Here is a 16,193-nt window from a genome sequence, read left to right on the forward strand (position 1 = left end):
CCATTTCGTACGTATTAATAGCAGTGCTTTAGTACCACACACACACACACTGCTGACCAAAAGAGGACCTGTACACAGAAATTCAAAACTGTTGAAATCTTTGAAAAATTGCTGTAGTGAGTGAATCCAAAAGCTGAATGAGAGCATGACCTGGAGTGCTGCGCATTTCCATGGAATTATATGTTAAGATATGTTGATATTTTCACGAGTTAAGTGAGTACTTTATAAAGCATTGATTACAGTTATGAACATCTGCAACTAAGAGATGATAGTACAGTGCAGTCAAGAAAGTTGTGATGGCATAATTCTCAATTATCTACTATTTTTAGCAATGTTGGTGCATTAAGTAGAATCAAATATTTTATTTGTCCCTGTAAAATGATGTGTGACCCCCAGATATTGGAGAACAGGGTACACAGTGTCCTCTGCCTCTGTGGTCCTAGGTGCAACACTACATTTTTGTCATTAGAGTTTTCTGACTCCATGTGACCGCAGTCACAGAAACTGGAAATACTTTATGACAACAAATGAATGACCCACACCCAAACCGGTTCTTGAAACGTTAACATTAGTCATATATCGACCAATCAAGTGTGTTATTCAAATAATTGTACATAGTATTCAGCAGCAATAAAAGTCTATGTGACTTTATGGCAACATTTAAAAGCATCCTGGACTACCCAACTCTCACATTATCTACTTCCAATTTGAGTACTGACATCAAACATGCTTCACTGTATAACACTTATGAATTAATCTCAACAAAACAAATTGAGGATTCATATTATGGTTCCTGACACCAAGTAAACCACATGTACTCTAATAAGTGAGAATACATATGAGTGTTGTGTATTCAGAAAAAAGACTGAATATCCATATGTACATGATTTGGTGTCTCTCATTTTTCAATAACCTTTGTATGTTATCAGAAGTAGTAATCAGTTCACATAAATCTTTTGGGGGGCCCCGAGTGGCCGAATGGTCTAAAGCGCTCTCCGATACGGATCACTGCCATCTCACCTCTGTCTGCGTGGGATCGAGTCTCAGATTCAGCCAATGTGGGTATGTGAGAAAGCTTGCCAGTAGCTTCTCATGGGTTGGTGGTTCTTTCCGGGGTTTTTCCCGGGTTCTTCCTCCGCCATTAATACTGGCCGCCATGTATAGCCTATCGTGTGCTGAAAAATGGCATTAAACCCTACAACAACAACAACACATAAATCTTTTTAAAGGTGTATAATACTAAAAGCATAGTTATAATAGGTTTGTTGGGAAAGGTGTATCATATCTTATAAATGTGTAACATCAGCGGATGGCAATTGACTCATTGCATCTTTTGAGATCCTGTGTAAATGATTCACCTTAGATAGAGCACTACAGTAATAATGTGTACCTGTGTAAATGACACACCTTAAATAATGCACTATGGTAATAATGTGTACCTGTGTAAACGACATACCTTAAATAATACACTATGGTAATAATGTATACATGTGTAAATGACACGCCTTAAATAATGCACTACAATAATAATGTATACATGTGTAAATGATTCACCTTAAATAATGCACTATGGTAATAATGTGTACCTGTGTAAATGACGTACCTTAAATAATACACTATGGTAATAATGTGTACCTGTGTAAATGACATACCTTAAATAATACACTAAAATGATAATGTATACATGTGTAAATGATTCACCTTAAATAATGCACTACAGTAATAATGTTTACCTGTGTAAATGACACACCTTAAATAATACACTAAAATAATAATGTATACATGTGTAAATGACACACCTTAAATAATGCACTACAATAATAATGTATACATGTGTAAATGATTCACCTTAAATAATGCACTACAGTAATAATGTTTACCTGTGTAAATGACACACCTTAAATAATACACAATGGTAATACTGTGTACCTGTGTAAATGACACCTTAAATAATGCACTATGGTAATAATGTATACATGTGTAAATGACATACCTTAAATAATGCACTACATTAATAATGTGTGTCTGTGTAAATGACACACCTTAGATAATGCACTACAGTAATAATGTGTATCTGTGTAAATGACACACCTTAGATAATGCACGACAGTAATAATGTGTACCTGTGTAGACACATAACCCATATTTATCTATGAACACAGTGAGCTTGTCATGGTCCATAATCCAGTGACAGATAAGATTCTATGCTATTGACTGAAAATTATAGGTAGAATGAACAGAGCAGACCCTGTTATTATGCTGCTATTGACTGCAAATTATAGGCAGAATGAACAGAGTAGACCCTGTTCTGCTGGAACATTATGCACTGCCAGATTTGCATCTGCTATTTTGTATTTGGGTGTTTGTTATACTGGAGGAAATAGACATTTTTAAAATTTTCTTTTTAGTGGCGATGGCACCATGAGGAAGAACCCAGATATCTGGCATAAGTGGAATCCACACCTGGGAATGAATCTCCACAAGTAAGAACTAAACTTGTCATCTCAAACAGTGATGCAAAAAATATTTATTAAAGGAGTACCCCTCAGAGCTTGTTTTTCTACAACCTTTAAAAAGCCTTGAGACTGAGTGGCTGCCTTGAAATCTTCTCAGATTTATTAAAAGTTGATTTTATTAGCTCACCATACGGTATGGCTATCATTGTTTTTAATTACAGAATAATGGCTTCTTGTTAAACTCCACTCAACAAAACCTGATAGAAAGCATCCTGGCTTGAACAGTTTCAAATTTGTTAAAATGATGATGATCTACCATCTGATATTATAACAAAACTAAAAATAGAAACACTTTTTAAAACCTCTTCCTTATAAGCTGCTCAACAAAGTTGACCAAATTGGACAGAAAGGACTCCTTATAAGCTGCTCAACAAAGTTTGGACAGAATGGACTCCTCATAAGCTGCTCGACAGAGTTGACCAAATTGGACAGAAAGTCTTCTGGCATGAAAGGCTGTCATGTTTTGTATACATTACTAAAATAAGAAGAAAATTGGAATATAAGATTGGGAGAGAACTGTGTATATATGTATTTTACAAGTTTGTGGAATAGTACAATAACTTAATCAGTTGATAATGTAATAATAATAATAATAATGATATCTGGTGCATGATATTCATAAACAAAATTGTAAAATTTGAGCCTTTTCCCGGGGATGGCCGCTTTTGACAGGTTTACATAATAGTGACGTGTTGCATTTCATTTAGCTTAATTATATAATCAGAATTTTGTATGGCTTCATTAATAATAATAATAATAATAATAATAATAATATTAAAAATAATTAATGACATATTTTATAGATATTGCTCACTAATAGATTTAAAATAGATCTAACAAACCTTTTGTAATTGCTAATATATTGACTATAATAACACTCACTGACTCAAAAACGGCAATAATATTTTCAGTTATAATGACCAGTTATTTTGAACAAGATTAACTCCATTTCCAGAATATGGTGTTTTTTTAGTTTTTTAAAAATATATCTTATCAAGTTGTGGCATTCAGAGTTCATGGATTTCTGTTGATAACTATTCATTTTCATGGATCTCTGAAAATAGGACATTTTCATGGGTACTTAAATTGATGGATTTGTATCTGTCAAAGTTTACTTAATTATAGGTATTTAATTTTGTGGATTAACAAAAGCAAAAATAAAGGAATACAAAATCTATGCTGACAATATAGGATGTTTGCTGTATTGGTTAAAACATTACTACTGCCAGTATGAGTATTTAAAAAAGCAAGCAATGCTACTAGCTGAACTGAAAGACTGTGATATCATTTGTTTGTTGATACCTGTCACATATACAAACTCCATCCATGAGACTTGGCAGTAAACAGACACTACAAAGAAGAAGTGAAGTTACACTTTCGTGACTCACATATGAAACAAGTCATGGAGGTGATTAGGGAAAAGAAAGATATTACATGTAAAGTTTGATGCATGTTATCAATAGTCTTTAAAACATCAACACTCAAGCTGGTTCATGATAAATCGATAATCATGGCTCATGAGAACATGTCTAAAAAATCAGACCTAAATACCCATGACTTTGAGAAAGCAATATTTTTGTAATTTCATGGCTTTGGATATATATATATATATATATATATATATATATATATATATATATATATATATATATATAGTGTTTAATTAGTTCTTGTGTTTCAAGCATTAGTTCTTGTATTTTAAAATCTATTATTCCATTAGATTATAAATGTGTGGATAAATTAAAATGTGGTTTCAGGGCTTATTGAAATTTTAACTGGAAAGTTTGCTGCTTGTAATAAAAAAATTTCAATTTATTTATGCTATAAATAGATTATCCATTCAGATGGATCAAATCTGTAGTTGAATCTAAAATCACAGAAAATCGCAGAGAATAGAGTGCAGTTTCATTGCCCACATAGTTTTGACAGCAATTCCACCTGAATGAAGGAACAATGTAATTAAGCATTGACTAAGGTAGATTATTTCATTAGTCAGTTTTTCATGTTCATTCATACTAGCACTTAAATGCTTCTTTCTCTTTTTCTTACTGATTACACAACACATGTAGATTTAGACAATAAGTAGAGCGGACAGTTACCATATCCTGTATACATAGATGTGTTGAAACACAATCAAATGCTTAATAATTCTTTTGCAGTAAAATAATACAAACACATGTTACAAAAATATTTTTATTCGAGTAGTAGTTAAGTTGAATTAACCAGCAGCTTAGATTTTTGAGTGAGAAAACAGGGAGAGGGGGTTTCTGCACCACATATGACTCATTTATCATTGCGTCTTTAGATCTATGGTTCACAGCAACCACACAATGCATGAAAACTGGTACCCTACAACATAGCTGCCAACCCTCACGAATTTGGTGTGAATTTCACGACTTTTTCAGTGATTCACAGATTCACACCGCAAGCCAAAAATTCCAGAATTCTACAATCCTCAATTATTTTAAATCTTTAATAAAATAACCGATTTCCTGTTAAGCGCTAGTCGTGATATTCGCAGTTGCTGAAACAGTCCGGTACTGCTGGTCATGATATTAGTAGATCTACAGCCGATTAGTACAGTTGGCCCAGTATCAAGCATTTTAGCCTATTTTAATCTATATGTATAAGAGTAGTTTTACAAATGCTTTTGAGAGAAACTGGGGCCTAACTGGAATTTTGCTCCACACATACGTCACCAACACTGATTTGAGTTACCATTCAGCATTGCATGTAAGATCTTGAAAATGTCTTCCCCACCAAGGAAAAAGAAATGTATTGCTCAAAAAGTGAAGTTTAATTTGGAAGATATCAAAAATTGGCCGTGCATTCTGCCATTAAACATTGATATTCATCGTGCTTTTTGCACTCAGTGTGCCATCACAGAGACGATGTGAGGAAGCACGTCGGTTGCAAAAAACACGTAGAAGTTGGGAAAATTAAGAATTCACAGATTTCAGCTCTGGAATATTTTAAGCCATTGGCGGAAGACCTGCAGGCCACCAACGCTGAAGCATTATATCTGAGTTTTCTTGTCGAACACAATCTACCTTTATCAGCTGGAGACCATGCTAAACATTTGTTCTGACAAATGTTCCCGGACTCGAAAATCGCTTCCAAATTTTCCTGTGGAAGAACCAAAAGTGCTGCAGCTTCTGTGCATTCCTCACAGCAACAGTGACAGCAGAAGAGTATTTTCTTTAGTCACCAAGATCAACCAGCAGGCAAGAAGTCTGAACTGTTTAGAAAACAAATTTATGATCAAGCAGTTGAGGAAGTTCAAGTCTGCCACAGTATCATGTCTTGATAAATAAATATTTCTGCATATATGTAGTGTTTTAGTTTTATATTGCGAACTTGATATAATGTAGTATTGACAGTCAGAGTGGATGAAGTGGTCAGAGTGGATGGAGTTATTGTTATGGTATTTTTCACTAATTCATGTCCAAATTTACGGTTTTTTATCCCTATTTTCACTAATTGTGAGCCTGGAAGGTTGGCAGCTATGCTACAACAAAACATGAATTAACATTATACCCATACACAAGTGAATTAACAGTATACCTGTACCAAAGGGAATTTTCAGTATATCCATACCAAAGGGAATTATCAGTATACCCATACAAAAGGGAATTATCAGTATACCCATACAAAAGGGAATTGACAGTATACCTGTACCAAAGGGAATTGACATTATAACCATACAAAGTGAATTAACAGTATACCCATACTAAAGGGAATTATCAGTATACCCATACTAAAGGGAATTATTAGTATATCCATACCAAAGGGAATTGGCTGTATACCCATACCAAAGGGAATTGACCGTATACCCATACCATAGGGAATTAACAGTATACCCATACCAAAGGGAATTATCGGTATATCCATACCAAAGGGAATCGACTGTATACCCATACCAAAGGGAATTGACCGTATACCCATACCAAAGGGAATTGACAGTATACCCATAGCCAAAAGGAATTTACAGTATACCCATACCAAAGGGAATTTACAGTATACCCATACCAAAGTGACTTATCAGTATACCCATACCAAAGGGAATTGACTATACCCATTCCAAAGGGAATTGACAGTATACCTATACCATAGGGAATTGACAGTATATCCATACCAAAGGGAATTGACAGTATACCCATACAAAAGTCAATTATCACTATACCCATACCAAAGGGAATTGACAGTATACCCATACCAAAGTGACTTATCAGTATACCCATACCAAAGGGAATTGACAGTATACCCATACCAAAGTGACTTATCAGTATACCCATACCAAAGGGAATTATCAGTATACCCATGCCAAAGTGACTTATCAGTATACCCATACCAAAGGGAATTGACAGTATACTCATACCAAAGGGAATTGACAGTATACCCATACCAAAGGGAATTGACAGTATACCCATACCAAAGTGAATTATCAGTATACCCATACCAAAGTGAATTGATATTATACCCATACCAAAGTGAATTGATATTATACCCATACCAACGGGAATTAACTGTTTACCCATACCAAAGTGAATTAACGGTATACCCATACAATATATATATATTGTTTAGTCTTTTGTTCCAATCTTCGACAACTTCATTATTAACATCAGCTGATTCTCCACTAAGGGCAGAACACAATATTGTGTCGCATTTGAAATCTGTGCAACCATCCGTTACCTGCGGTAAAGTTGTCATATACCAATTCAACTGACAAAATTGTTGCTTTTTCTTGTCATTCAAATCAAGATACAAACATCTCCTGGCTCAAGCAATCTTCCTTTCTCCATCCATTTCACCTTCCCACTTCTGCAGAATTGTTTCCTTATCTTTCACGATATTGTTTATCTGAGCCTTTCCGACATTAGTTTTCTGCAAGGATCCTCGACCCCCCCCCCTCGGTCAGTTGAATTACTTTCACTTTCTCTTCTAAACTGAGGATTTTTCTTTTCCTCGACGACATGTGGATCTTTTTGCAGTAAGTTATTCATGTTGCCAACTACAATACTGATAAAACAATTTTTTATGCGTCTAAACAAATTGCCATGTGTTTTTAAAGGATGTGATCTTGTCACATGATTCGTTAGTCGCAGTCTGGTACCTTATTGTTTTTACACATTTCTTTACACTAAGTATGAGAAGCCAAAATGACTTTGATATGTACCATAACATCACGCAGATTTGACCTTGCGGCCATTAGGATTTGTAATCTTGACAGTTATTTTTAGTAGTTGTTGTTGTTGTTGTTCTCGGGTTTAACGCCATTTTTCAGCACAAGATAGGCTGTACATGGCGGCCAGTATAACTGGTGGAAGAAGAACCCTGGAAAACCCAGGAAGAACCTACCGACCCACGAGAAGCTACTGGCAGGCTTTCCCACGTACCCACACTAGCCGAACCTTGGACTCGAACCACGCAAGCAGAGGTGAGATGGCAGTGATCCGTAACAGTGAGTGCTTTAGACCACTTGGCCACTCGGGGCCCCATTTTCAGTAGTAATAGCCACTAATTATCAAAGTGAACAAGCTCAACATCTTACTAAGGGAAGCCATACAGGTTATCAAACCATTTTCCTGCTGACTTGTGTATTGTACATTGATACTGTCACTTCTCAGCTGTTACTACTGTTCAATAATTGTAATCTTAACAATTATCAGAGTGACGAAATGGGACATCTTATGATAACACAGCAGTAAGGCTAATTGGATTACATGTACTTACCCTTTTGTATGGATTAAAATTTGAGTCTTTCTTTTCTTTATGGAATAAATGTGGCTTCTCGTGAGGCATAAATGATATAATATTAACCTTAGTGGTACATGTACTTTAGTCAACACTTCTTCCAGTAACAAAAAACTGACATCGGGAAAGAGAAATCGGATTACTTAACACACGCTATGAATAAAATACTGGTTCTGGATACATATTAAAATAAAATGTGGCTGCTTATGAGGGGTAAGTTTTATATTATTGTACTAATATGCTGGCCGCTGGTCACGTTAGCCGGGTGGTCTTTCGTGAGGGGTACTTTTGAACACAAATTTGTCAGTGCCAACGGATTCTGGATAACCTGCCAAAGATGCTTGAGATCATCTGAGATTCAGTTTAGCACATTACTGCAACAACTTGGCTTTTGTCTGTGACATCATCATTTGAGTATGTACGGAGTTTAATAGCACATCAGCACAATCCTGGCTTTTGATGCAGAGTAAGCTTAGGCATCTCCAAGAGGCTAACCAAACCAAGATAATGCAATAAAACGGTAAAATCCTTCTGATGCAAAGTCTGATTTTTTATGTAAAAGCTCTCTTTTAAAAGTCAAAGACCTTATCTGCAATGTTATCTTGGGATGCATTCCAGAGGAATAAGGTTTCTGCCTTTTTTCACCTCTGGCCTGTTCTACAGCCCAAACCTACAGGGGGGCATCCTGTGAGATCGCTTTTGTTATGTTGTGACATAAAATAATGTACATTCATACATGTGAACATAATGTGATAAATGCAGGATATGACATTAAATTAAAGAAATAAGCTTAATATAAGTTGTGACATTGCTAGTTGTTATATCAAAATATATCACATATTTTATATTAACTTATTACGCTAATAAATAAGAACATCAAAAATAATTACTCGTTTCTTTTGTTACCTCACGTAGATTACAGAAGAAGATTTTGCAACGAGGCCTAGAACTGTTGGCTCCTGGAGGAAAACTGGTCTACTCCACTTGTTCCTTGAATCCTGTGGAGAATGAAGCAGTGATCATATCCATGTTGAAAAAGTGTGGTAAGTTGGTACAACCAATTATTATGAAAAATGGTGTTAAACCCTACAACAACAACATTACAGATCTGTGAGTAAAACCAGTAAGTCGTCTTTGTGATTGTCTTCAATTAATTCTGTATACCATCATTGCTCAGACAATAGCCAGCATGTTTCTTCTTTAACTGCATACACAACCAAGCAGCAGGCAATGCGGTGGTTGATAAAATATTCTCACAATTTAATAAACATCAAAAAATGAAAGCCGCCAACATGTTTGCTGGGGTTGGTGTTATTAGACGCAATCAGTTGACCAGTAAATAATGTCCACTTTATTAGCTGGGAATCGAAAGAGTATGAAATTGTACATGCGTTCAGCTTTAAAAAAAATTAAAAGTGACTCGTGACCATTGCAGGCCTACTGCACTTATTCTCAGATTTTACACGTGTATTATGTTTGTTTATGAACTAGTTATTAATTTCCTATGTTTTATAAAAATATTTTCCATTATGGAAAAGCAAGTTTACAAACACAAGTTGTTCTCTGCACTTTGCGCAGTGATGAGTATAGTAGTTTTCATACGTTTCTTTCAGTATTCACAAAATCTGAAGTAAAAGTTATATGCAAGCTGAAAGCATGTGTTGGTTATTAATTATTCAATCTGTAGTCATTCAAACAGATAGGATACAAGCATTAATTATTGGAAATTTGCAGTGGATAAATGTACACGGAAATGCATATGAGAAAATTTTAACAGTATGAAATTTGTACAGACACTGTTCATAGACCCTGGAACGAAATGAATCATACACATGCTTCGTCTTTCTTAACCTAATTTTGCTGTTAATTTTTACCATTGAATTGAGACACATAATGATCTGTGAAAAAATTATTGAATAGTTTAAATGTCTTCAATTTTTGCAATGGAATTACATGTATTGTGGATTAATTGCAAGCTCTGACGGTACAATATCAGATGGCATGTAAACGGTGTTAATACTCTGTTAATGCTGTATATTAGATGTTGAATTGAGACACAATGATCTGGGACAGAATTACTGAAAATTGTAAATCTGTGTGTAATTTTTCAATGAAAATACATGCATTATGGATGAACTGTATGCCATGATGGCACAATAGTAAACGGTGTTGATACCCTATTCATCATATACATTAGACATGAATACACATTTACTGTAAAACTCCACATTAATGCGATCCAATTTATTTTACCACAATTATCGCGTTTTAGTTTTAATACCTTGCTGTGGGGGAGGATAAATTTAATAGTTATTTGAACATATATTTTTGAACAAACATAATATGCTAAAACATTTACTTTCTCCTTTGAATACATTCCCCAATTGCATTAATGTTAGGAAATGATGGCAGTCGGACCTACAGTATGGAAAACTACTAAAAATAAGAAGATCTCTGAAAAGAATGTGACCAAATTTGACAGAAATTATTCTGGCATGAAAGCCTTTTAAATTTATACAAATGATACTGATGCTATCAGATATGGCCATGGTTACTAAAAAATAGACAAACATTTCACTATTTGTAATGAAAGCATCCTCACAAGAAAGCCTTGTACATTTATTTAAATGATACTTTTCTAATATTAACAATTCAAAAAAAAATTCTTCATGATCCCAATTTTTTGAAATTTTATATAAGTTTTATAAGAGATCTATAAATTATATGGCATATAAGAAAGCTGTATAGCATATATCATATAAGATAGCTGTATAACATATGGCTTATAAGAGAGACAGATTAATACAAAGTTAGCTCTTCAGTGCTTGTACACGCATACTTGCATACACCCACCCATAGATCCTAGTATGATTATTTTTATTGACATCATCAATTGGACTTAACCAATTAGAAGTCACCATTATCTCATTTATTTCAATAATTACATGGTATTTGTCCCATAATTCCCTGTATATTCAGTGGTTATGATGATCATGAAATGGCACTAGATTTTGTGTTTGGAGAAATTCATGCTATATTTATGCATTCATTTCCCTGATTTTCATAACATTATATTCAGTGACTTGAAAATTGAGGACAATCCAATCTATTATGAATACACACACACACAATATATATATATATATATATATATATATATATATATATATATATATATATATATATATATATATATATATATATACACACACACATACATACATATTGTGATTTCTCTTTGTTGTAAGTAGTTTATAATCTCAAACCATTTCACCTGAAATAGCACATGATAAAATGACACTGAAATTTTAATTGATATGGTAACATTTTCATTGTGCCAACATGGAGCTAAGCCTTGAAAAGAATTACACCTCTTTTAATATTGTTAAATTAAAATATGAAGCAGGAAAATTAACAAACTTTCAGCTGTGAACAATTTAAATGAGCCAGCTAATGACAAATAGACAACATTAATCATGTAGGCAATTAGGTGAAATCACGTTATTTTAACAAATGATATGCCTTTCATAAAGCTTCTTTCACTCTTCTCTCTCTCTCCCTCTATCACAAACACACACACATACACACACACACACACACACACACACACACACACATACACACATACATACACACACACACACACACAAGTGGATATAAGTAAAATGGACTTAAGGAGACAATGGAATGATAAATAACTAATGAATCGGTGGAATGATAAATAAGAAATGAGCCAGATAATGTCTGACAGACAACATTCATGCTACAAGCAGCCATGTGAAATAATACAGAATGCTTGTAGTTGTTTTAATCTCCTAATTCAAACCTTTAGATAGATAATGGTTTGAGGTATTCATTAAAAATCTCTGACATGAGAAGAAAAGACAGAAATAAAGAAATAGTACAACAGGAATAAGAATGAATCACTAAGGGAAAAATAAATGGAAGCTTATTTACTTGCATGAAAAAAAATGAAGTTAACTGAGAGCCATTCCTCTTATATTTATTTATAATGAAGTGTTAAATGAAAATTGTACTTATAATGATAAGGGTTTACTTGAAATTTCAGAAGATGCAGTGGAACTTGAAGATGTTAGTGATAAATTAAAGAATCTGAAGTACCAAAAAGGGATTTTTTCATGGAAGGTACGATCCTCACATATAAATCAGTATTTCTCCTGTGATAACTGATGTAGCCGGCTTTGGACATGTGCTAAATAAGGGTGTGGGGATTATTAGACCAAACTTTTCTGTATTAACAATGTGCCAAAATTGTTAAGAAATTGGAGATGGGTTTCTCATTGAATATGAAAAGAAGGCAAACGGCCTTCTTTTTTTAAATAGAAAGGTGTTAGAAGAATGTACCCACATGTTATAACAAATATTAATATGGTTGATAGTGTTTCTGCCATATGAGCCAAACCACAATAAAAACATCATTTTGGTTACATTTCCCATCCATTTTTGCCACTTTACAAATGGTCCATTATACAATGTCTTCCATTCCTTATATCACTCTCTTCTACGTAAATTCTTTTTATAAAAATCCATTTATTTTCATTTTGTAGAATGAATGTGACTGGAATTTACAAAGTCAGGTTACATTTTACATGGGTTTTGGTGATGGTTCTATATTCTAATGTACTAGAACTCATTATTTTTTACATTTGGTGGCAATATAAATATTTGTTAAAAATTCTGACAATAATTTTAAGAAATTGGCATCCCTATAAAGAAAATGCAAAAAATTAAATGATAAACCAAAAGAGACCAACAGGCAGAGAGATTGAGAGAAAAGTAGACAAATATATACAAATGATTCACAAATGAGAGAGACAGAGAAAGTATATATTTCTACTACAGTTGATTAATTTGTGTGTTTGCTGTAGGTGATGTCCAGAGACGGCCATTGTTATGAGAAGAAAGAGGAAGCCCCAGAGCAGTTCCAGAAACAATGGGATGATACCATGTATGCACCGTCTGCAGAGGAGGTCACAGAAAGGCATCTAGAAAGATGGTAACTACCAGGATGTTATGAAGAATTATGACTGTATTTAAATGACTATGCATTTGTTTCAGGAATATTGTGATATATTCCATTGGTCCACATCATTCCTCCCATCAGTCAATAACTCCATTCTGTCATAAAATAAGAAGTGAAGAGTCGGCAAACTTGATACAGTAATTTTCATGATTTAACCATCTGCAACAGGGGTTTATCTTTCTCTTCTGCCCATAGGGTTACTGGGAAGAAGTAAAAGTCAAATGTACATAAATTTCAATTGCAGTGAAATTGTAATCAAACTTTATACCTACATGGATCTCTGGTTATGACCCTTGGTCACTATCCTGGGATGAGGTGTGTGGTTGGTGGTAGATTAGATTTAATCTAATGCATGGCAGTATGCGATTTTGACCTTTGAATTGCTGTAAAATTGAGTGGTTGATACAGTTATTTTCAGAGTGGCTCAGCATTTTGTTCTTCCATTCCCCCTTCTCTTTCCTCATGCCTGATCATGACACAGATTAGCTGACCCCATGAAGGTGGATGCTTATGGAAGGAAATAAAGGCATTACTAGACAAAAGGGCAGTAGGGATCATACAAATATTGGCTTCCTCAGGCTTCTATTCGAGACTTTTCATGCTCAAGAAAGCCAACAGGAAGTTGCATCCAATATTAGCAACCTCGGTAAGTTCTTTTAAGCCCTAAAGTTCAAAATGGAAACAGCAAGTACACACTATGCATGAACCTGTCAGATGCATGCTTCTACATTGCTATTCATGCTTCTACATTGCTATTCATGCTTGCACATTACTATTCATGCTTCTACATTGCTATTCATGTTTCTACATTGCTATTCATGCTTCTACATTACTATTCATGCTTCTACATTGCTATTCATGCATCTACATTGCTATTGCTATTCATGCTTCTACATTGCTATTCATGCTTCTACATTGCTATTTCTATTCATGCTTGTACATTGCTATTCATGCAGCATAAAGAAAATATGTTATGTTTTGCCTATGAAGGAGTAGTGTTCCAGTTTTCTGACCATAACCTGAGTCCTTTGGCATTTGCCAGAACATTGGATTTCAAGCTGACTTCCTCATCTGTGACTACAGAATATCTAGATGACATTCTAGAAAAGCACTTGGTAAGCTCAGTTTTGCTTTACAACATGAACATTCTTCTTTACTTCATTCAGTTTAAGGTGAATGGTCAGTCAGTGTGGAGTTGTCATCACTCTTCCTTTCCCAACATTTTGGTTATCTGTGTGTGGAGTTTCTAACCCATACAAACCTAGTTCATCTTCCTCTCAAATGCATAAACTGTATTGTTCTAGTGTCAGAAAAAGCTTCCTCCAAACAATTTATCATGTCATGGGAGTTTCTTCAGCTCCTCAGGCTGTTCATGGTGACAGCAGATCTCTTTAATCTTGGCTGCATCTGTATGCGCCTTTTGCAGTTGGCTCTTCTCCCTCAGTGGCTACGACTTACCTGTCCATTATATCAGCCGATAGTGATCTCAATTGAAAACAGACATTTTCTGATTCCATGGCAGCACAGATGATGGCATGTGCCAGTAGTTCTGTTGGAAGCCCCGCAACCAGAGGTTACAATTTATTCACAGGTTTATCCGGGGCAGGTGGGGGGGGAGGCACTTGCTGCTGGATCATGTGATTTATCAGCAGCAAGTAGACACATCAAGAGAGAGCCCTTTATATCAACTTCTTGGAAATGAAGGCAATTCTAAAGGTTTGTCATGTTTTGCAGGATGGTCTTTATTCGAAAACAGTCCTGATAAACATTATCCAACATGGACAATTCAGTTGTGGTGATTTATCTCTGGAATCAAAGGGGAACAAAGTTGCCACAACTATTTGTGTTGATATGGGAATACCTTCAATGGTGTTCTCAACATTAGGTTGTTGTTGTTGTTGTAGGGTTTAATCCCATTTTTCAGCACACGATAGGCTGTACATGGCGGCCAGTATTAATGGTAGAGGAAGAACCCGGGAAAACCCCGGAAAGAACCACCGACCCACAAGAAGCTACTGGCAAGCTTTCTCACATACCCACATTGGCAGAATCGGAGACTTGAACCCACGCAGACAGATGTGAGATGGCAATAATCTGTAATGGAGACCACTCAGCCACTCGGAGCCCCCTCTCAACATCAGGTAAACATATAGGTGTTACACATTCCAGGCAGACTCTGTCAGGGATGGGACAGCTATTGCACATGGTGGTCTGTCCATCCATCTATCTACCATTGAGTCTGCAACTGGTGAAGTCAACCAATGGTTGACCTGACTTTGACAAAGTAGATCATCAAGCTGCCCACCTTTATCTCCCCTCCTCATTTCAAAACACAAATGTGTAGGCTGTAGACGCCCTTTCAGTCAACTGGGAGGGAGTCTTGGCCTATATTTTACCTCCATCAATTCTGGTTCTAAAGTTAATTCAGAAAATGAGCACAGATTGCAAGATATACCTGTTTGCCCCTCTCTGTTGGGACAAGTTGTGGGTCATTGATTGCCCATCTCTGTTGGGACAAGTCATGGGTCATTGATTGCCCCTCGCTGTTGGGACAAGTCATGGGTCATTGATCTGCTTGAGTTTCCAACAGATGTACTCAGGAAAATCCTAGTGACCCCAGAGTTTCTCAAACAGCCACATTCAAAAATATTTCATCTGTTCCTGGAGAAATTTCTGTTTCATGCATATCTTTTGTCTTGTGCAGGGTTAGTTCAAGTTTTCAATTGTGGAGAGGATATCTGCAGCTAGACAGCCTTCCACAATGAAAGAATATGAGTGGAAATGATGTGGTTTGTGACTGGTTTTGTGCAAATGACATCACATCATTGTCGACCTCCATTTCCAACCTGGCTAACTTGTTCTCTTTGAAAGCAGAA

The 16,193-nt window shown here is 35.3% G+C and overlaps 1 protein-coding gene across 2 annotated transcripts in view; it reads left to right on the top strand.

The window, feature by feature from the left end:
* Window positions 1–16,193, top strand: part of LOC149782872 (RNA cytosine-C(5)-methyltransferase NSUN2-like) — a 64,079-nt gene that overhangs the window by 22,764 nt on the left and 25,122 nt on the right. For both annotated transcript variants that reach the window (XM_089934407.1, XM_089934408.1), the window contains exons 10-13: window positions 2,409–2,483; window positions 9,189–9,316; window positions 12,343–12,419; window positions 13,163–13,290. In XM_089934407.1, coding sequence (XP_089790533.1) covers window positions 2,409–2,483; window positions 9,189–9,316; window positions 12,343–12,419; window positions 13,163–13,290 — 408 coding nt within the window. The remainder of the gene's footprint in view (window positions 1–2,408; window positions 2,484–9,188; window positions 9,317–12,342; window positions 12,420–13,162; window positions 13,291–16,193) is intronic.

This window comes from Sinohyriopsis cumingii, chromosome 15 (assembly GCF_028554795.1).
Source record: "Sinohyriopsis cumingii isolate HCF-2022 chromosome 15, ASM2855479v2, whole genome shotgun sequence".
In the NCBI taxonomy this organism is placed as follows: Eukaryota; Metazoa; Mollusca; class Bivalvia; order Unionida; family Unionidae; genus Sinohyriopsis; species Sinohyriopsis cumingii.